The 20,510-nt window shown below is 50.1% G+C and overlaps 6 protein-coding genes across 6 annotated transcripts; 3 read left to right on the forward strand and 3 right to left on the reverse strand.

Moving 5' to 3' along the window:
- Positions 1-90: 90 nt before the first annotated feature.
- Positions 91-1,511, forward strand: P170DRAFT_365878 (aminotransferase-like domain-containing protein; the record flags this gene model as incomplete). Its single annotated transcript, XM_024844731.1, has 3 exons — positions 91-567; positions 618-994; positions 1,049-1,511. 3 exons carry the CDS (start codon positions 91-93, stop codon positions 1,509-1,511), a joined length of 1,317 nt encoding a protein of 438 aa, XP_024700334.1.
- Positions 1,512-2,034: 523 nt separating this feature from the next.
- P170DRAFT_458619 (MFS transporter) lies at positions 2,035-3,793 on the reverse strand (the record flags this gene model as incomplete). Its single annotated transcript, XM_024851809.1, has 5 exons — positions 2,035-2,173; positions 2,261-2,425; positions 2,492-3,186; positions 3,252-3,641; positions 3,701-3,793. The coding sequence occupies 5 exons, from the start codon at positions 3,791-3,793 to the stop codon at positions 2,035-2,037; spliced, it is 1,482 nt and encodes a 493-aa protein (XP_024700335.1).
- Positions 3,794-4,682: 889 nt separating this feature from the next.
- Positions 4,683-6,341, forward strand: P170DRAFT_429744 (cytochrome P450; the record flags this gene model as incomplete). Its single annotated transcript, XM_024847913.1, has 4 exons — positions 4,683-5,241; positions 5,296-5,796; positions 5,853-5,970; positions 6,032-6,341. The coding sequence occupies 4 exons, from the start codon at positions 4,683-4,685 to the stop codon at positions 6,339-6,341; spliced, it is 1,488 nt and encodes a 495-aa protein (XP_024700336.1).
- Positions 6,342-6,519: 178 nt separating this feature from the next.
- Positions 6,520-7,661, reverse strand: P170DRAFT_429745 (alpha/beta hydrolase; the record flags this gene model as incomplete). Its single annotated transcript, XM_024847914.1, has 3 exons — positions 6,520-6,690; positions 6,821-7,406; positions 7,465-7,661. The coding sequence occupies 3 exons, from the start codon at positions 7,659-7,661 to the stop codon at positions 6,520-6,522; spliced, it is 954 nt and encodes a 317-aa protein (XP_024700337.1).
- A 267-nt stretch (positions 7,662-7,928) lies between these two features.
- On the reverse strand, positions 7,929-16,091 carry P170DRAFT_367053 (reducing polyketide synthase sphB; the record flags this gene model as incomplete). The annotated part of the gene is made up of 12 exons (XM_024844785.1): positions 7,929-9,679; positions 9,729-10,929; positions 11,030-11,055; positions 11,104-11,200; positions 11,254-13,388; positions 13,441-13,890; positions 13,940-14,052; positions 14,107-14,441; positions 14,496-14,608; positions 14,665-14,788; positions 14,840-15,347; positions 15,412-16,091. The coding sequence occupies 12 exons, from the start codon at positions 16,089-16,091 to the stop codon at positions 7,929-7,931; spliced, it is 7,533 nt and encodes a 2,510-aa protein (XP_024700338.1).
- A 2,513-nt stretch (positions 16,092-18,604) lies between these two features.
- P170DRAFT_450073 (cytochrome P450) lies at positions 18,605-20,504 on the forward strand (the record flags this gene model as incomplete). The annotated part of the gene is made up of 7 exons (XM_024851090.1): positions 18,605-18,826; positions 18,877-18,996; positions 19,053-19,143; positions 19,212-19,280; positions 19,341-19,459; positions 19,530-20,016; positions 20,086-20,504. 7 exons carry the CDS (start codon positions 18,605-18,607, stop codon positions 20,502-20,504), a joined length of 1,527 nt encoding a protein of 508 aa, XP_024700339.1.
- Between the last annotated feature and the right edge of the window lie 6 nt (positions 20,505-20,510).

Below are 20,510 nucleotides of genomic sequence, written 5' to 3' on the forward strand. Positions count from 1 at the left end.
ACCCAAGGTCCCATCCATCGTCCAACAGGAAACAATATAAAGTCCTCGATTCCCCCACCTTATAAAAAGATGACACAATTCCGAACGAAAATGCACAGGAAACACCAAATCAACTTCTTCCGAGGCTCCCCAGCCCACAATCTGGTTCCAACGGAGCTGCTCAAACACGCTGCTTCCGCCGCGTTATCGGATCCGACGATCTCGGGCCCGGGTTGCGACTATGGCCCGGACGAGGGATATTTGCCACTCCGGGAAAACATCGCCAAATGGTTGAGCAGTGCATATCAGCCGGCACATTCGATTGATGCCGGGCGCATTTGTATTACTGGCGGTGCGAGTCAAAACCTGGCGTGCTTGCTGCAGGTGTTTACCGACCCAGTGCAAACCAGGGCCATATGGTTGCCTCAACCGACTTATCACTTGGTTTTCCAGGTCTTTGAAGATGCGGGATTTCATGGCCTTCTGAAAGCTATCCCAGAGGATGCAGAGGGGATGGATGCGAAGGCCCTCGACAAGGCGATTTCGCGGGCAGAGAAAGATCCGGCAATTTTGGACCGACTCTGTGAAGTATGTATGCATCATGCGATGTTCTGTTCAAGGGCACTAATTTCGAGTAGACACCGATGAAGCCATCATTACCGTATCGGAAGATCTACAAGCATATCATATATTGCGTTCCGACGTTCGCCAATCCCACGGGCATCACGATGCCGATTTCCCGGCGAGAGGAACTCATTCGAGTATCTCGCAAACACGACGCGCTGATTGTCAGCGACGATGTTTATGACTTCTTGCATGCATCCGCTGCAGCCTCACAGAAAACCACAGTCCCACCACCGCGGATCGTCGATATTGACAGAAACCTCGATGGTGGGCTGCGAGATCAGTTCGGAAATGCTCTCAGCAACGGCTCGTTCAGTAAGCTTATCGGACCCGGATGTCGGGTGGGATGGGCTGAGGGGCCAGCTGCTCTGGTTTATGGGTTGTCTCAATGGTATGTGATCACCGAATATGTCCCTTGAATATGAGTCGCTACTGACGAGATCAGTGGATCCAACATTTCTGGAGGGGCGCCATCGCAATTAATGTCCACATTCATCAACCAACTTCTCCGAGATGGGTCATTGACGACTCATATCGAGAAGGACCTGATTCCAGCCTGTACGCGTCGATTCAACGCCATTTCGTCGGCGATCAGAGAGCATCTCGTACCACTTGGCGTGTCATTTCAACCAGATGGAGAGATAATGCCGGCGGGAGGATATTTCGTTTGGCTTACTCTTCCTGCTCACCTGGACAATTCTAAGGTATGCAGGGACGCAGAGAGTCGGGGAAATCTAATTCTCGGAAACGGACCTGTGTTTGCTGTACCAGGGAATGAAGTCCCGGGTGTTCTTCGTCGGCAGCTGAGGCTGTGTTATATGTGGGTGGATGAACGGGATATTGTCGAGGGTGTTCTTCGTCTGAAGGAGGTCATTGTGAGGAATATTGGGAATCAAAAAGAGAAATGATGATTTCGAGTAATGTCATTTTAGCTTGTTCCAAATTGAGCCTTTCGTCTGCCTTTGTCAGTTAGGTTGTACCGTCGAAGATTGGAATGGACAGCGAAAATATGGGAGGATCCAAATTCCTGACAGTGTGAAATTATTCGGCCATGAACATGAGACCTGGCACCAGAATGAAACAGTGTGCAAATTATAATCCGGACAGAGATAAAAGAAAAATGGAATCCCACGGTGACCGTCATCCCAAGGTCGTAGAGACATCGCACAAGCGGATTTTGAATACTGAAAGCCGGTTATATTGATCAGTGTCTGCAGAGGCTCATCGAGTGACTGCCGGTGTCAAATAGAGTTCGAGCCATCTAACATACCACCCTCAAATATTATTCCAAAAAGTGCGGCGCTATCATTTAACTTCATTAGTCTAAATGTGAACGGAACGGACTTCAGAAGGCTCTCATGAACTACAGTTGACTCGCATACGGGAACTTAAGATCTCACATACGGTCTATATTCAATAACTTCATTGGAATTAGTCGTCTCTAGCGTATGGACTCCGCTTTCTGAGAGCGGGTCCGTAGTACTTAAGTGCAACGGTACAGGGGATACCGATAAACGTTGCCATCAATGCTAGGAGCGTGTTGCCCCATCCGTTTCCTAGGTTGCCATAACTTTCAAACGATTAGTTTCAGACGAATCGCATAGAATTGGCATGGGCCAAAGTGCTTTATGGGAATTTTTTAGGATGGAAAGCTTACAGGCTAGGTGCTGCTAGGGGTAGGGCAAAGGCAAGAATGCTCCGTAGCACAATGATAGCTGCCATGGCACTTGCGGCATATTTCTGATAGGTGTCAATGATATAACCCATGACACAAAGAATTTCTAAAATGGTCCCGGCACTGTAGATTGCCGCGCCGATATTGCTGAAATCGAACATCAGCGTTGATTTTGCCATCGAATATTCCGCCATGAGGGAAGACTCTACTCACGGCATGATCCAGTGGATATTTGATCTGGCACTCCACCCGTACCAGAAGAGACCCACCGGCACAATAAAGGCCCCGAGGATGAGGACCGGAAGACGAAACTCAGGAAGACCCTGGCCTCCGTTGTTGTCACAGAGCTTCCTATAATATCGGTCGGCTAGTCGTGTTCCGATCTGAGAAGCCACGCCCATTCCGATGAACATGGAGATGTAGTTGAGCGATCCAATGGACACGGACTCACCGTAGACGTCTGTCCACACGTCCGGAAAACTTGCAATCAGTAGATAGAGAATGCCGTACAGGTATGCGCAATATAAGCTCCACACCTGCACGACAGGCTGAGTCGCGAGTAGTTTGAGAGGCCTTACAATGCTGGTACTTAGAAGCTTTGGAAGCGACACGGTGTCGTGTTCGGTATAGAGGTTGAGGTTTCCAGTGCTCTTCTGGAGACGTCTGCAGCGTTTCTGGAGGAGGATGGGCGCAAATGTTTCTCGGAAAAAAGGCAGACAGAAAACCTGAATGGCACCACCGGCAATAGACACAACGTAGAAGCACCAGCGCCAGGATGTGTATTGGACCAGGAAGCCGCCTGCAATCGGGCCGATCGCCACTCCTGCCAGAGGAGCTAGGGTATAAACTGCAAGAGCTTGTCCACGTTCTCGGGGAGTAAAGAGGTCGGCATTTATACCACTGCCAATCTAACAGATGAATCTCAATTAGCAACTGAGAAAGATTGGTTGCACGCGGAGTTAGAATGGCATACTGCAAAAGGACCCGCTCCACCTAAGCCCGCAAAGAAGCGGAAGACAATAAGCTGAGTCGGAGTCCGCGCTACTCCACAGAGTGTGTTGAAGACGATATAAAAGATGTTCGCGGACTGAAGAATTAAGGATCTGCCAAATACTTCTGACAGCGGGGCTGTGAACAATGGAATGAATGCTGTCCCTAGTAAGAATGCCGACAGAGATAAGACAGCTAGGAGACTAGAGGAAAAGTTGAGATCTTCTTGGATGGCGGTTAATGCCGGTGCCATGGTAGCGGAGCTGATTGATGAGAGGAAGTTAAACAGGGACATAGGAAGAATTGTCGTCCATTTTCGACTCTGCGGCCAATTCTTGGGGTTCTCTGGGTCATCCGGACCATTCCATGTTACCTGTCAACAAATTGGGTTGGCTAACGATTAAATTTCGCCAGGTAGGAACAAGGACTCACTAGGTTAGGGTCCGATGCCCCTTGTGGTTGGGACACTGGGATATTATTTAGGGAACCATGGATTGCCGAGCTGCTGGCTGCCTTTTCGGCCATGGCCGAGACAATTTATAGAGATGGATGAACCGGAGTTGGTTATCCTAGCCAGGCGATGGCTATGGAGAGAGAATTGAGTGGATGGAATGACATGCGACGGAAGAAAGGATGGAGGTCGGCGCAGGAGGATTCTTACCGATCTCCTTGTGAGAACAAGTCGATGAAATGAGGAAATGGGAGGAATAGGGAGGAGTCGAGAGCAAGAGAGGAGCCAAGCCGATCACTGGACCAGAAACAGTAACACGTTTCGGTACATCGCAAATACTGCGATTTCTGTACTGCCGGCAGAAACAGAGGTCGTGTATTGACAATGTTGGAATACAGTACGATTTCAAATAATTGATTACACCACAGCGGATCGGACCGACAGTCGATCAGAATCTGATTACGCCACCGGAATCCTTGCGAATCCTTCCATCCAGCAGAAGTAATGGCTCCACGTCCACATGGGCGAAGGATTCCTTTCGATTGAATGAGTGTCACTACCTATCTGTGGGGCAACAAGGAGGGGGGGTAACCCAGCGCCCGGTGAATGGATAGTAATGGCATCTTGTACGACATCTCATACTAGGCATACTAAGCCACTGGCCGGCTAACACGGAACAAGATATGTTTCAAGCATTCAATCGGGAGTCAAGTCTCACCTCAGCAGAGCCAAGCTAGTCAGTGAGTGATGCAATTGTTATCATATATGATAAGCGTGTAATACAATTACAGTGGTCCCAATGACTGAACTATTTTGATACTATCTTTCCACAACGACCTCACCCTTCTTTGAGCCCTAAGGATACTGTGGTGGGCGTGACAAATCCGACAATATACTTCTTGAACACTTTCTGGACACAAGCCATCCCTGCTAGTCGCAAACGAAAGAGGGAAATAAGACATCATGTGGCCATATCTGGTGCTGGTCGCTATTCTGCTTGTGGCAATCAGGCGAATCGTGCAGCGGACGAGGAGATGGAAGGCTAATCGCTACTATGCCACGAAGCATGGCACCAAAGATCCCATCGTACTCGCCGATGTCCTTCGTCCAGAGGGCGGAAACTATGACAAGGAGACCATGCGTGCCTTCCAAGAGCACCGAGGTCTAGAGCTCATACAGAAGAGACATATCGCCGGGGGCTACACCTTTCAGACGCACACCATTGGTGGTAGAATCATCAATACGTCTGAGCCCGAGAACATCAAGACCCTTCAAGCTAGTCGATTTGAGGACTACTCCCTTGGCTTCAGACAGGTCGCCCTGGGACCGTTGATGGGAAAAGGCGTCTTCACGACTGATGGCAAGGACTGGGAGCATTCTCGGGCGTTGGTTCGACCGAACATGGGCAAGGCACTGTATACCGATTTTTCAACTCTAGAAGGACATATCCAAGAAATGTTGCGACATTTTCCGAAGGACGGAAGTACGATCGACATCCAGGACATGTTCTTCAAGCTAGCCTGTAAGTGTGATCATAGATCTTGATTGTATGAGGATACGAGCTCATGATATCCAGTCGATGCCTCATCTGAGTTTCTCTTCGGAGAATCAGTCCGCGCCTTTGAAGCCGCCGAAGACTCCGACGAGGCCAGATTCGGTGCTGCATTCGACTACGCCAGTGCGGAAACCGTTCGTCGTCTTCACTATGGTCCATACCTGTTCTTGTACTTCAACAGAGACTTCACGAAGGCATGCAAAACAGTCCACAAGTTTGTTGATAAGGTGATTGCAAAGGCAGTTGCTCGTCGTGCGCAAGGAAAGCCCAATCAATACATCTTCCTGGACAGCTTGATGGAATCTGTATCTGATCCTCAGCGGCTGCGTTCGGAGACCCTGAATGTCATGCAAGCCGGTCGCGATACAACTGCTAGTCTGCTTGGGCATGTATTCTATCTGCTTGCTCGACACCCAGATGTTTGGACAAAGTTGGAGGCTGAGATCGGGGAGCTTAATGGAAAGCCGCCAAGCTATGAAGAGTTGAAGAAGCTGACCTATTTGCGCTATGTCATGAACGAGAGTAAGTTATCACAGCCTTTATATAAGATGGCCTTTGCTGAATCTATCATCAACCAGCTCTCCGAGTTCATCCCGTCGCTCCCATCAACAGTCGTGTTGCAGTGCGCGACACGATGCTTCCTACAGGAGGTGGTCCCGATCATAAATCTCCGATATTCATTCCCAAGGGCCAGAAGTATTTTTCCTCAGCAGCCTCCGATTCAAATATAGGGACTAACGTATAATCGATTATACAGAATCTCATTCCCCACTTACGTCCTCCATCGCCGATCCGACATCTACGGACCCGACGCCCACGAATTTCGACCCGAACGATGGGGCGAACCTACCTTCCGTCCTGGCTGGGCATACATCCCATTCAATGGCGGACCGCGTATCTGCCTGGGACAGCAGTATGCATTGACGGAAGCGGGATACACAATTGTACGTCTGGTACAAACGTTCAAGGCGGTTGAGCAGCGCGATTTCACCAGATACAAGGAGTCGGTTCGCGTTTCTGCCAGCATATTTGGGGGAGTGCAGGTCGGACTGATTCCACGCGAGTAATGTAAGGGCTACAATGTAAAAGAGACGGGTGGTTCTTGGGATCGCATGTTTTCAGAGAGCAGCAGTGGAGACATTGATTTCTTAACTTTACCAAATGACACATTTGCAAGATAATTCTTTCCAAAACAGTAGCACTATCACTCAAACCGCGAAAAGAATTGAGAATTTACATCGCGTATCAAGGCCAGAATCTGGTCATGAACTCGATTCCTTCTTTCACCCATTCATCTTCTACAGTATGCATCACCTCGAATCCATGATCGCCCTTTTCAAGGCTCAACATCACCGGCACGTCAGGTAAAATCACCTTTAACCGATCCACAAACCCGGTAGCACACATCTGAGGAACCTGATACAATATGTCAGCATGTCCAGACCCCAATATTCATCCCAACAACTCCACATCCACCCATAAACCGGGGCCGAGAACAACCGAAAAAGGCGAGGTTTCTACAAAGCAAAAGAAAAACAAAACATACCACAGAATCCTCCTTCCCCTGCACCAACCAAATCGGCGGCATGAAATCCACCTTCTCAATCATCCTCATCACCTCGAACCTCTCATCCGCCTTCAGCCCCAACCACCTCGGCAAATAAGCCTGCTGCAAAACACACGTCAAGAACTCCCACATCTCAACCGCATCCCCGCTGGTCCGAATCACCCCCTCCTTCATATTCCGCGTATATTCACGTATAATCATCTCGGCCTTCCGTGGAGGAGGCGGCCTCTTTCCCAGTATCATCTTCGGCCCGGGGACTTTGTAATGCGGGATGTCGGTGTAGAGGGAGCCCGCGATGGTGAGTAGGACTTTGATTGGCGAGAGGTGCGGAAAGAGGAGGGATGATTGAACGGCGAGGTAGCCTCCTGCTGAGGTCCCTGCGCATGCGACTCGGGATAGGTCTGGACGGGCGGTCCACGAGGAGGTTTGTGAAGGGAGATCATTGCGGAGCCAGAGCCAGAAGGACTCGACGTCGGAGAGGATATCGGCGGCGTTGGACTCCGGGATGAGTCTGTAGTCGGGGGATATGATGATTGCGGAGTTGGAGAGGCAGAGATCGAGCATCCTGGTAAGGGCTTATTTAGTGAGGTCTGTATTAAATGGGTGTGGGTGGTCGTGATTACCATGGCGCAAACCAGCCTTCGTACATGCGGTCGCCGATTATGAAGCCGCCGCCGTGCCAGTAGACCAGAACGGGGTATTCGCCTCTCGGTTGAGATTGTAGTGCTTTGGGGATGAGGACTGATGTATCGAGATTTTGACCATTGACAACTTTGTAGGTGAGGTCTACTCTGTCAAAGGAAGCAAATTTGGTGGTCATGGTGGCAGGTGGAATATGACGTGTAGCTATTTGGTGAGTGAAAGGTAAAGAAGAAAGCTGATCGTCTCCGGGGGGACATCTGGGTTTATAAGAAAGAGCTGAGCTGATGTTTCTTAGGCTGATTAAGATTGGTAGCTCCTGAGCCCTAAATAATTACCCTATTGTTCCATTTCGGGTGGAGTCAAAGACTCTGGCTACGGCAGAGCGACTAAGTGAATTCCTTGCATTTATGTATGGACCTATTATCGTAAGAGTGGTCTACAGCCGCTATTTGCTCGAGTACTTCTGCTGAAGCCTCTTCGCTGCCAACCCACCCAAGTTCTCAATACTACCACCATTCATCAATTCCAAAACCGAGACATCAATGCTCAGATTTTGCCTCCACCAATTGCGCACTTCAATCGCCACCAATGAGTCCACGCCAACATCCGAGAGGGTGGCAGACACAGGGATTTCGTCTTCCTCGCGCATCAGGAAGCTAGCCACACAATGTGCCAGCTCTGTGGCAATGACATCCGCGGACGCCTCTTGCTCCAGCTTAGCCGGATCACTCATCATGCTGGCGAGGAAGTGCTTCAGCTGGTCCGCAGCATCACTTCTCTCGGCTTCGGACGTTTTCTGAATATTGCGATAGATCGCCATCCGAGGTTCTCGCTTCCACATGCTTCCGTTCTGGGGATCCATGATTGGGATGCGCGATTCCAACGCCTGCACGATATGGCTGGGGTTTTGGAATCCAGCTAGGGCGGAGCGTGTATCAGCTGGTGCGTAGCGGGTTGAAGATCGCGCGATGGCCAGTTGCAAACTATCCAGGAAGTTCTGCTCCGTCAATAATGTTTCCAGAGTGGCGATAAGCGTCTCCCTTGTGGCGGGAGTCCTGCTGACGTATCCTACGTCGTCGACCGGGCCTATATCCATGACCGAGGCCGCGAGGCCCATGGCTTGGCGGTACTGGACGAAGGAATCAAGGAATGTGTTGGCCGATGCATAGTTGGACTGGCCATAATAACCGAAGGTTCCTCCGATAGAGGAAAACAGAACGAAAAAGTCCATGTCCTTCGGGAGGTGGTCGTGCAGATTCCAGGTTCCTTGCACCTTAGGGGCAACCGCCGTGCGCCATGAATCAATGTCCATGCCGAGGATGCCCACATCACGTAGCACCATTGCCATTTGCATGGCTCCAGCGATTGGCAGGGAGGCTTGGCCAATGGCGTTTTTAACGGCGCTCGGATCGGCAATGTCGCATGCAAAGCACTGAGTGGAACAGCCCATCATGTTCAGCTCCTTCAAGAACAGGCGATCCTCCTCGGACTTGCCGGCGGACCTAGACAGGAACATCAGGTTTCCGGCTCCGTGTAATGCCATCCAGCTGGCAATCGCTTTCCCAAGCCCTCCTAGACCACCAACAAGGAGGTAAGAAGCATCGCTGCGGAACCGTGGCGCGGGAACGGTGGCAGTCAAGGGCAGAGTATCCTCCTGGGGGAACTTGATAACGACCTTGCCGATATGGGTGCCTTTCTGCATGAATCGGAAGGCATCTTCTGCATTCTCGGCATTGAAGGTAGTGATCGGCTTAATGGGCTTGAAAAGACCCTTTTGGTATTGCTCCACCATCAGCTGCAAAAGTCGTGCCACAGTAGACTTGTGCGTAACAAGCAGACGAGCGATGTCGCCACCGATAAAGGCCCGGTTATCTTCGAATGGATCCAAGGCAAGCTTTCCCCTACCAACCATATCGCGTTTGCCAATTTCAGCCATCGCACCGTAGGGAGCAACACATTTCCATGAGGTGTGAAGCAACTCGCCCGAGAGCGAATTCAACACCAAATCCACACCCACGCCATGCGTAGCGTTCATAACACCGTCAAGGAAGCTACTGTCTCGGGAATTGAAGATGCGCTCTTCTGGAATTCCAAACTCTTCGGTCAGGAACGCCGCTTTTTCTTCTGAGCCAACCGTGGCGTATATCTCTGCCCCGATCCATTGGGCCACGTTGATCGCGCAGATCCCGACACCTACTGCGATTAGCAACGGAATTGAATATCTCCTATGTCGGAATGAACTTACCTCCAGCTGCACTGTGAATCAAGATCGACTGGCCCTTCTCGAGCTTCCACTTCTCAACCAGGAACATCAAGACAGTGATGTAGACGACAGGCATTGTGGCCGCCTCGTCGTCACTCAGCTGGTCGGGGATCTTCACGCACAGACAAGCTGGTCTGTTAATGACCGTGGCCATTCCGACGGATTCACACCCGATCAGCATCACCCGGTCGCCGACAGCAATATTCGAAACTTCGGAGCCAATATTGGTGACATAACCAGTTCCCTCCAGTCCCAGCGGGCTACTGCCATCTTTGATGGTATCTCCACCGGGAATAACACCCATAGCAATCATAACGTCCTTGAAGTTGAGTCCCACGGCTGACATTCGGATACTGGCCTCGTCCGGACTCAGCTCGCCCAAGGGCTGGCTAGCCCAGTGAAGCGTTTGCAATAGTCCAGGTGTACCAATCGAAAGGCCCTTCGTCTTGGGGGCTTCTGCGGTCTCGCAAAGGGCTTTTTCAACCGGAACCCAGTGGAAACGGCCGGTATGCAATTGGCCGTTCGACCAGGCCCATTCCATGTCCGTGTCGAGTTCGCCGATGTCATCTCTCGAATCTTGCAATGTTTCGATGACATTCACGACAGCCTGCGCAGATCCGGGCTTTAGGTCCTCGAGCTCGAGCGTGGAAAATGACATCGCAAGCTCGGATCTTATGGTTCTCGCCATACCGAGAATCTGTGCCGCGTGCGGATCTTTGGGCCCGATCTGAGCAGAATGCGAGAGCCAAAGAACCGTCGATATTTGGAGAGAGTCAACAAGACGCAAGAAATGAGAGAGATCATCCTCCGAGATATCCTGCAGTAGTGGCCGATCTCCGAGATCCACGAAAGAGATGAGATCCTGATCTGCTGGAAGTGCGTCTCCCCATTTGCAGTGGTCCACTTCAACGCCTTGCTTTTGGAGGAGCGCCTCCACCTCCGAAGAAAATGCAGTAGGCTCTGATGGATGAAGTAAAGTGACCCTCTGGGAATATTCATGCTTGACAGCTGGCTTCGCGATTATATTGGAGTTGTAGGTGTAGGGTTGCTCGTTGTCGAGAGTCACAGAATCGCAGCCATCGAAGCCCGCAAGACGCAATCTCTTATCCCATTCATCGGGAGAGATAAATGGACTACCGATGCGACCGTCTTCTTCGCTCAACCACCATCCTGGAAACTGGCCCTGCTGCAAGTTAGCCATGACCGAAGAACGAGGTTGATTAGGGAAAGCCATCTTTTCAGTTTCCAACAAAGAATTAAACCTCGGAATTAGCCTCACTCACCATAATGAAGCTCATAGCACGAGTTACTGTGTATGTCAGCGTCAGTCAATATTTAAGGGAAGAGAGCGACATACTGGGACACAGTTCCTGAAGAAACAATTGACCCTTGGGCTGGAGCAAGGTTCGCACATTGGTCAACGTGTCCTGCAAAAATGGCGTCGCATGCAGAACCTAGGATCAGTTAGTCAAGGCGATCCACCTCGTCAATCCATCCTAATACTTACATTAGAAGCGATTATCAGATCGTACTCCCCAGCGTTGAACCCCTGCTCCAAGGGATCCCTGGAAATGTCAAGCGCTTTGTATTCGATGCCATCATAATCCTTAAATCGCTCCTTGGCTTGAACAAAGAAACCCGACGAGATATCAGTATACGTGTATTTAAGGTACAGTCTCTCATCGAAATCGGATCTCAGTTGCTCAAGGAACTTGGCTGTCAATCCACCGGTTCCTGCACCGATCTCGAGGATCCTCAACTGTGGCTTAGCATGGCCGAGTAGTTGCATGAAATCCGCGAAATCCCAGATATCATTATACCAGCTGTAAATGCCGGTAAGAACACCATCCTGGAGTAGAAGGTCTAGGTAATCGGTTCGTCCCTCGTACACGTTGACGACTTCCTCGAACGCCCTTTTGATCGCGGTCGCAGGCGCCCAACCACCCGACGCGAGACATCGATCAAAGACCTCCGGAATGAGACCCCGGCGCTCGGCCTTATTCATTTGCGTCAGGTCAAAGGAGTCCGTTACCAATGGGTATTCCGGCTGCTGGAATTTCTCATGCTGCTCGTCTAGCCACGCGCGGTATTTCTCCATGTGAGGGTGAGAAGTTTGTCGATCGGCGAGTGCGTTTCTTGCTTCAATGGCACAGAGAACATAGAGACGCTCGAGATCCTGGATCTGGTCACGAATATTGAACTTGAGCTTCATCAGATCTCCGGCTTTCAGGAAATCAAAGTGTGGCTTCCATTGAAGCTGGAGCGATTTCAGTTCCGCGGGCTGTTCGGCACCGGAGTCCTCCATGGCTTTCCCTCTGAAGCCTTTCAGGTAAAACACCATATCGTTGTCTACCATGCCGTACGAGGTGCCTTCCACCGTACCAGGCTTGCCTCCAGCAGCAGTGCTGACAACTATATTCTTTCCGGTCGCATCGCCGATATACAGTTCCTCGATGAATGTGGGCAGGAACAGGGACTTGAAGGTCCGGTAGATTCCTTGACACGTTGCTACAGTCAAAGATTGAAAAACAAGATCCAGCGTTGCAGGATGAAGCATGTATGGTGATTCCGCAGGCTCTTGCTTATCCGAAATATGGGCTTCTGCAACTTTGTCGACGACGCTGGCTGCCAGGTTCTCCAGCCCAGTGAATCTCGGGCCATAGTTGAGACCAACCCTGGACATGGTTGTATACCAACGTGTGGACGAGACTTGTCTGTCGAGACTCTGCGTGTTCTTTCGCGGGCATGGTGAAGCGCGACCGCTACGAACCAGTCCAGAGCAGTGCTTATTCCAAGCAGATCCGTCGAAAGAGACGATCTGGAATTCATACCAGTCACTGTCCAACGTAGAGGTGAGTCGCTGCGGTCGCAAAGTCGTCATAATCTCAACCGGTTTGTCGTTGTAGAGCACCAATGCCTTGCTCAGCTCCACATCCTTTACGGTATAATCTCGAATGTCATTGACCTGGAAGATAGCTTCGCCGGCCATAGCAATGTATCCCGCTCCGGGGAAGACGATGTCATTGCCAACGCAGTGATCTCGCAACCATGGGGCATCCATCAGTCGTAGCTCGTTTCTCCACGTGGGAGAGATCTCGCTGGCTTCGAGAACACGAAGACCCAGTAGGTCGTGAGGAAGATGCTTGCGGAATCTCCAGTTCTTCATAATTCTCGTCTCTCCCCAGTAGCTCTTGTCATAATGCCATGGGTAGGTGGGCAAGTCGGTGAGGACATGAGCTGTCTCTGAGAAGGGATAGGAAATTTGAACACCATGGCAATGGAGCTGACCAACTGCTTCTAGGAAAGACACCGAGTCGTTCTTGCCGCGGGACAATGCAGAAACATAGTTGATGGAGGATGAACTTTCGGAATATATTTGCCTCAGCGGTCCGGCAAGAGCAGAGTGTGGCCCAACTTCTAAATGAACACTGCATTCTTTCGAACCGGAAAGCAATGTCCTTACGGCAGAATGGAAGAGGACTGGGCTTTCCAAGTTCTCTTGCCAATATTCTGGCCCGAAGTCCAAGGCTTGGTAAAGAGGCTTCGCTCTCACGCTGGAGTAGAATGGAATGTTGGGTGAGCGTGGCGAGAGGTGTTTAGCAATAAGCTCGCGATAAACGTCGCCTACCAACGTCATATGGTCTGTTCTCCTGTCAGCTAAAGCACTTTCGGTAGTATATGCAAGGCTACTCACGCGAGTGATAGGCCATTTCGACTTGCAGCTTCCGCGCAAAAGTTTCGGGGCTATTGTCCTTGATTTTCGAAAGGACCGTTTCCAAGTCCTGCAAATCACCAGAAAGGGTGACACTCGATCCACTGTTCTCGCAAGCCACCTTGACACCTGGTTCAAGATACTTGGTGGCGTCATTCTTTGACAACCCAACTGCAGCCATGCCTCCCAGCCTCTGGGGAGATCTGCAGACATATCCACGATAATATGCAGCGATGATAGCCTCTTTCAATAATAAAACTCCAGCTGCGTATGCCGCGGCAATCTCACCGCTAGAGTGTCCGACAACTGCGGAGGGAACTATGCCCCAGGTTTTAAGATGGTTGACAAGGGCCAGTTGAACAGCTGTGCAAAGAGGTTGTGCGTATTCCGCCCGGCCAATCACAGTTCTATCATCACAGTTCAACAGGACATCTATCGAGATGTAAGCAAAGCACATTGTTTTAAGTCATGGTCATATTACCTTCAATCGACCACGAGGGCGAATGCTCAAGCTCCTTCAATGTCCGATCCATGAGCCGAATGTCTTCGAGGAAGGATGGGTAATCAAGCATTAGCTCTTTTCCCATGTTAACCCTACATGCAACCCACAGTCAGCAATGTTCAAATATGAATGGGACTCTCTCTTACCATTGAGCTCCCTGGCCTGTAAACACAAACGCAACCTCGCGAGGGCCTTGGAACTTGAAGGGGGCGGAGAAATCGAAAGGGTTGGAACTCCCGTCCACAACACCGAAACTTCTCAGCTTCAGGTGCTCTCGCCGCTCTGCCAGAGTGTAGGCCATATGGCTAACATTCTCCGGGTGTTCTTCTAAATATCCCTGCATGTTCCCGGCGATCTCGTTCAAAGCTTCGGTATGGTTTGCAGAGAAGAGCAGAAGATTCTTCTGCGGCTTTCCGGCGCCAGCGGGAGCCTGGGAGCCTGAGGTTTCAACGCCATATGACGCTGCCGAATCAATGATGAACTTGTCAAGTCAACATGAGCCTCCATTATTAATCGTGCTTGGTCTCTAACTTACATGAGCATTTGAGCCACCGATTCCGTAAGAGTTAACACTGATACGCTCGGCACGATCCGTTGGCCATGAGGTCGGCTCCACGGGAACAGTCAATTTGGCGGTTTCCCAAGGAACTATGAAAGTTAGTATCCGCTTCGCAATTGCAATATTTCTCGTAGAATGAGCATACTAGCTGGATTAGGATTATGGAATTTGATGTTGGGGATGATCGTGCGATGCTCCAGAGACAGCACCGCTTTCATAATGCTAGTCAACGCCGCCGCTCCTTCACTGTGCCCAAGGTTCGGTTTGATCTACCCGCAGTTAGCGAATTCTAGAGTACCTTAGTGAAGACGTGGGCTTACGGCTCCGATGTATACCCCCTGCTCAAAACACTTGCCGATTGCCGTTGCCTCAATAGGATCACCGATCTTGGTACCGGTTCCATGGGCCTCCACTATTGCCGTATCGGACAGACCAAGCCCTGCCGCCTTATAGGCTTGACGAATGACAGCATCGTGAGCTTCAGGGTTGGGAAGAGCCAGTCCGTTGGTCTTTCCATCTGCGTTGCTCGCTGACCCACGGATAACTGCTCGAATGGGATTCCCATCCTTTATGGCTTCATCGAGGCGCTTGATGTAAAGAGCTGTCACTCCCTCGCCTCTCGCGTACCCGTCCGCAGAGGCATCAAATGTTTTGGATGATCCCTCAGGAGAGAGTGCCATTTGTAGACTCATGCTGATGGTCATTCCCGGAGCAAGAATCAAGTTGCTCCCGCAGACAATTGCGGACGTTATCTCGCCTTGGCGGATTGCTTGTAGAGCCTGGTGCAAGCTAAGACCTGCCGAGGAGCAAGCACTCTTGAGAATCATACTATGGGGCGTTAGAACCGCCATCTTCCCCCCTGTTGAATTTGAAACTGAAGCGATTCACATACCTCGGACCCTTCAAGTCATATTCATACGACACCCGATTCGGCAAAGCAAAGTCCAACCCCCCAAGTACTCTGTAGGGATTATACTCATGTGTATCTTTGTGCTGCAGATCCTGCCAATCCTCCGAGAACATGCCCACGTAAGTGCCAATATTCTTCCCCCGCCAGTTCTTCTCGCCCGCACTCTCGAACGCCTCGCGAACAACTTCAAGCACAAGCCGATGGTTCGGATCCACCTGCTCGATTTCCGCAGGCGTAAAGGAGAACATCGACAGGTCGAACTTTGAGAAGTCCACGTCGTTAATGAGGTAGCCATGCTTAGTGCTTATTGTGCCGTGCTTCCCGTGTGGACTGTAGTATGCGTCGACGTTGAATCTGTCTTGGCCAATGACCGACCGCGCGTCGCCTTTGTTTATGAGGAAGTTGTAGAGGTCTTTGTCATTTCGGATGCCGCCGGGGAGTCTCATGCCCATGCCACAGACGGCGATTGGGACGGGTTTCAATTGTTCTGAAGGACTGTCGGCGTGGCTTGGGGGGTTCTTTGTGGTGTTTGATTCGTAGTGACCGTTGATGTCACTAGTAGTACCATGAATGCCATTCGCACCATTGATGTCGGCGGTACCGTTGACACCGTTAACGCCATTGGCAGGTGTTAGGCCGTTAACACCACCGCCGATGCCCATAGTTATAGAATGTTTATGTCTAAGAGGTTATTGTCAGGTGGGTGAGGCTCTATTAATATAAAGATAAAACTCGTCAGTATTCAAGAGAAATTCTTGAAGGAGATCTCTTCAGCTGGAGATAGATACCTGAGGATATGAGGAGTAAATATAGCTCTTGAAAATAGTATGCGGTGACAACCTCGAAGAAACAATAATTTAAATAATAGAGAACCTCAACTCGTACCCTAGGACGGTTAGAAACAGGGAAGATATGGATATATTAATATATTATTAGTTGTGTCTTTGAGAAGACTTTGCCGTTATCAAGGCGAAGACTTCTTGTACTCAACTAATGCTCTCTATTCCAGCACGGAAAGATTCATCATAACAACTAAACATCACTAGCCTATCTCTAACACCTCATTTTCCATTCTCACCTGGTATTCACTAGCTGTCACACCTTTCCAGATTCCTATTGTTGAGAGCCTCCAGCCGAAGAATCGGGGCCAAAATTCATCCTTCTCACCCAAGACATGTCTGTGGATATGGATATTCTCGACTCATCTTGCGTTTAACTTGCGATGGCTAGTATACGGATTGAGCATTTGCCACGGACAGCATACGCAGTAGTACATTATCGCCATATGGCCCGTCCATGTGGGAACAATCCGACCCACCCATCGGCCCCAAATGGAACCTGCCCGGGGCTAGGCTAGAACACACTATTCGGTTCTCCGTACTCCGTAGTAGCTAAGTATGCTTGAGCTAGTATTTGGAAACAGATAATGGAATGAGTCTAGCCTAACCAGTACAGTACAGTATCACGAAAGGCCCGCGGACGAATGACTCGCCAACCGCTCAATCTGACACCCCTTGATTGCCATCCCTTGCAGCTAACTCGCAGATCCACTTTCATGCAGCAGTCCACAGCCGCATGGCCATTCAGAATTCCATCTGATGTGGGCTGATTTGAGACAGACAAAGTGCACTCGGTACTCGGTAGAATAGGACCATTTTGGTAGATGCGATTGATATGGTTTCTCCAAGGAGGCTCTCCCGAATTTGAAACACTGCCTTGCTCCGATAAGGATATCCCGCAGTTACAAACAAGTGCCAACTTGGGTTTGCGCAGAGCATTTGTTGGTCTTACAATATTTGGAACTCTTTTTATTTTGTTCATCTGCAATCCATCATAGAGCGGCGTCTTCAGGTCGTCCAAAGATATTCAATCCGCGGCCTCAAAGAACTCAACGTAGCAAGCTGGCAAGTGCCTCCGAGACTAAGTGTAATATCAACGCCGGTCCAGAAATGGTGGTTGAGACAAGCACTGCAAGCATTTCTTAGCTAGACATCTTTTGGCCCCAATTAATATATATCCCTGAGCGACGCAATCGCTCACCGTTGATTCATCACAGCAAAGCACACGTGGCGCATGTACTAGTGCTCCGGAGACCGCCCAATATGTCAAGATTTTTCCCAGATAGGAAAAGACGACTCATCTCATCGGACACGGAAACTTTACTGCGCGTTCCATTCGCCGGGACGTCTGGAGACGACAAGCGAGAAGGAATGCACCCACCGCAAAGCTCGGCCGATATAAGCGTCCAGTGAGAACCGACAAGCTTCCGGGGCTTCGGGAGAGTGGCGATGCTAAGCTTCGGGCCCCACGCTCGGCCCGTACGTGAAACCATAGGAGGTGTTATTCAACAAATACAGTCCAGAAACGGTCGTTCGGTAAGCCTCGCTTAATTCCCCTTTTGGCAATTTCCTCGCAAGCTGCATAGGCTATGGAGACGGGGCCATTCCGGCCGGGAGGTCTCATTCTCGCTGGCTAGTGCTTACGGGCGATTTTGGAACAAGCATTCCTCGCGTTGAGCTTGTTACACTACGTGCTTTAGTGCCGGGAAAGTGGGCGGCGGTATTTACCTGAACACAGGAGCGGACGCCTCCTGACCGCCCTGGGAAGAGGATGTTGACTGGTCAAATGGCTTACCGCTCAGGGCGGTGGTGGGCTTGCTCGGCTCAATTTCGGTGTATGATACTGTAAACTTGTGTACTTTTCAAAAGACCACCGAATGGCTCCACCAGAACTTTGGCCCAGGATTATGCTGCAGGCATCATTCTCCTTCCAGTCTTCCATACCACTGAATGATCATTCAATTGTCATGAATTACACTGCTTACTGGATAGACATGATGTACCTGGTACCGACCCGATGTCTAGGTAGTGTGATACTGACTGACAATGAGACCTAGATGGATTCGGATAGTGGTGTGGACTGGAATACAGATGGGGTTTTTCCTAGGCGTTGATAGTAAGCCTATGCTATCTACGGCCTTCGATAATCGGACAAACTTGAAGCCCACGTTAGTTTGATCATGCTCCATTCTATTGCCTGGAAACATACCTTGCTCTTTGCTAATACTTCACTTGGTTTTCCAGGTTACTGCCAACAGCATAACCTTTCTAACACCCTTGTTTCCTTTCATTATCTCCTCGATGTAAAAGGCAGATGCTATACATCGACCACCAGCATGTCTTCTTTATTTCCACTCGATATTTTGCCTAGCTCACAGATTCCTCTTATCCTACTTTCCTTCTTGCTTATTTCACTGATTTACCTATTCCTCATTCCCACTTCCTCACCTAAAGTCTCATCTGCCCCCCTCTTCAACCCCGACAAAACCACCACAGGAAACAAAAAGAAGAGATGGCTATACGACTCTGTCAATCTTCTCCAGGAGGGATATCGGAAGGTACCTGACATTCTTTCAAGCCCATAGACCAATATTTAACTCTACAACAGTTCTCCGGGAAACCCTTCAGGATCTGGACCACAGAAGGCGAACAGGTCGTTATTCCACCAGACTACGTGGATGAGCTCAAGATGCTACCGGATCATACATTCCCGTCTGCACTTCGTCACGTAAGGATGTTGCTCCCTGGTCAGATTGTTCATCGGTGATGTTGATAAAACCGTAGTTCTTCTTGCACAAGTACCTATGGCCAATCGAGGTATCCAAGTTGGACTATGGACATATTGTGATGAAGAATGATTTGAACAAGAGCATGAGTTAGTATCTTTCCAGAACGCATGACATCACTGAGATGTAAAGTAACGGGATCAACTGAATTCTCCAGGCCGGATATTCCCTGAAATGCGTGATGAAATCGAGACTGTCTTCCCTCTCGAGTTTCCCGACAGTGAAGGTACGCAAACCACACTCAACCTCAGGAATTCAAAGCTCAATCTAAAATGATACACAACAGATTGGCGTCCCATCCCAGTCTACCCCAAAATCCTACGTCTTGTCAGCCGCGTCAACGGAAGGATATTCGTCGGAGACCCGCTCCATCGGAACGAGGAATGGATCACCATAAGCTGCAACGCAAGTCCCTTCTGCCATCATGAATATCACCTAGCTGAGAAATAGAATCTAACGATTCATGTTGGTACAGTACACGAAAAATATCTTTCTCTCATCCGCGAAGCTACGATTCTTCCATCCCTGGCTCCGCCCCCTCGTGCAGTTCTTTATTCCCGAGCTACGAACCGTCTGGACCTGCAACGCTAAAGCACAAGAGCTTCTTTCTCCAATTCTGCAAGACCGACAGCAAAATGAGAACAGGTCCGACTACAAGAAACCGAACGACTCGATCGAGTGGCTGAGAGATCTGGTCCCCGAGCCGGATCGCAATGATCCGCTCTTCCATGCCATCTCGCAGTTAGGCATCGGGGCGGTGTCGGTGAACACGACGACACAGCTTCTGACTAATTCCATGTTCAATCTGGCGACGTATCCTGAATATGTGAGCGTTCTGCAAGAAGAGCTCGATACCGTGTTGAGAGAAAGCGGCGGGCAGTTCACGCTGGAAAGCATGGGGAAGTTGAAGAAGCTGGATAGTTTCGTGAAGGAGACGTTGCGGTTTAATGGGCATTTAACCGGTACCTTTCCCATCTCTCTTTCTCTTCCTAGCTTGGTGAAATCGGAAATACTGATTCTATCCCATCCAGCAACCTTCCAACGCAAAGCCCTCCGTCCGATCACCCTCTCCGACGGCACCTCTATCTCGCCCGGCACGTTCACACTGGCGCCGGCCAACGCCGTCAACTTCGATGAAAGTATCTACGCCGATGCAGACACCTTCGATGGTCTGCGCTTCTATAAGCTGCGGCAGGCTTCGGCGAGCGATGAAAATAAGCACCAGTTGACGTCGATTACCAAGACGCAGTTGCAGTTCGGAGGTGGGCGACATGCTTGTCCCGGACGGTGGTTTGCAAGCCATCAGATCAAGTTGGTTCTGGCGAAAGTGATCGATCGGTTTGAGTTGAAGCTGGACGGGGGTGAGAGGCCGAAGGGGTTATTGTTTCAAACGAATCAGTTGCCGGATCCGAAGGCGAGGATTCTTTATCGTGCGAAGCGGCGAGTGTAGGTTGAG

Source organism: Aspergillus steynii, assembly GCF_002849105.1.
Source record: "Aspergillus steynii IBT 23096 chromosome Unknown P170scaffold_8, whole genome shotgun sequence".
Lineage (NCBI taxonomy): Eukaryota > Fungi > Ascomycota > Eurotiomycetes > Eurotiales > Aspergillaceae > Aspergillus > Aspergillus steynii.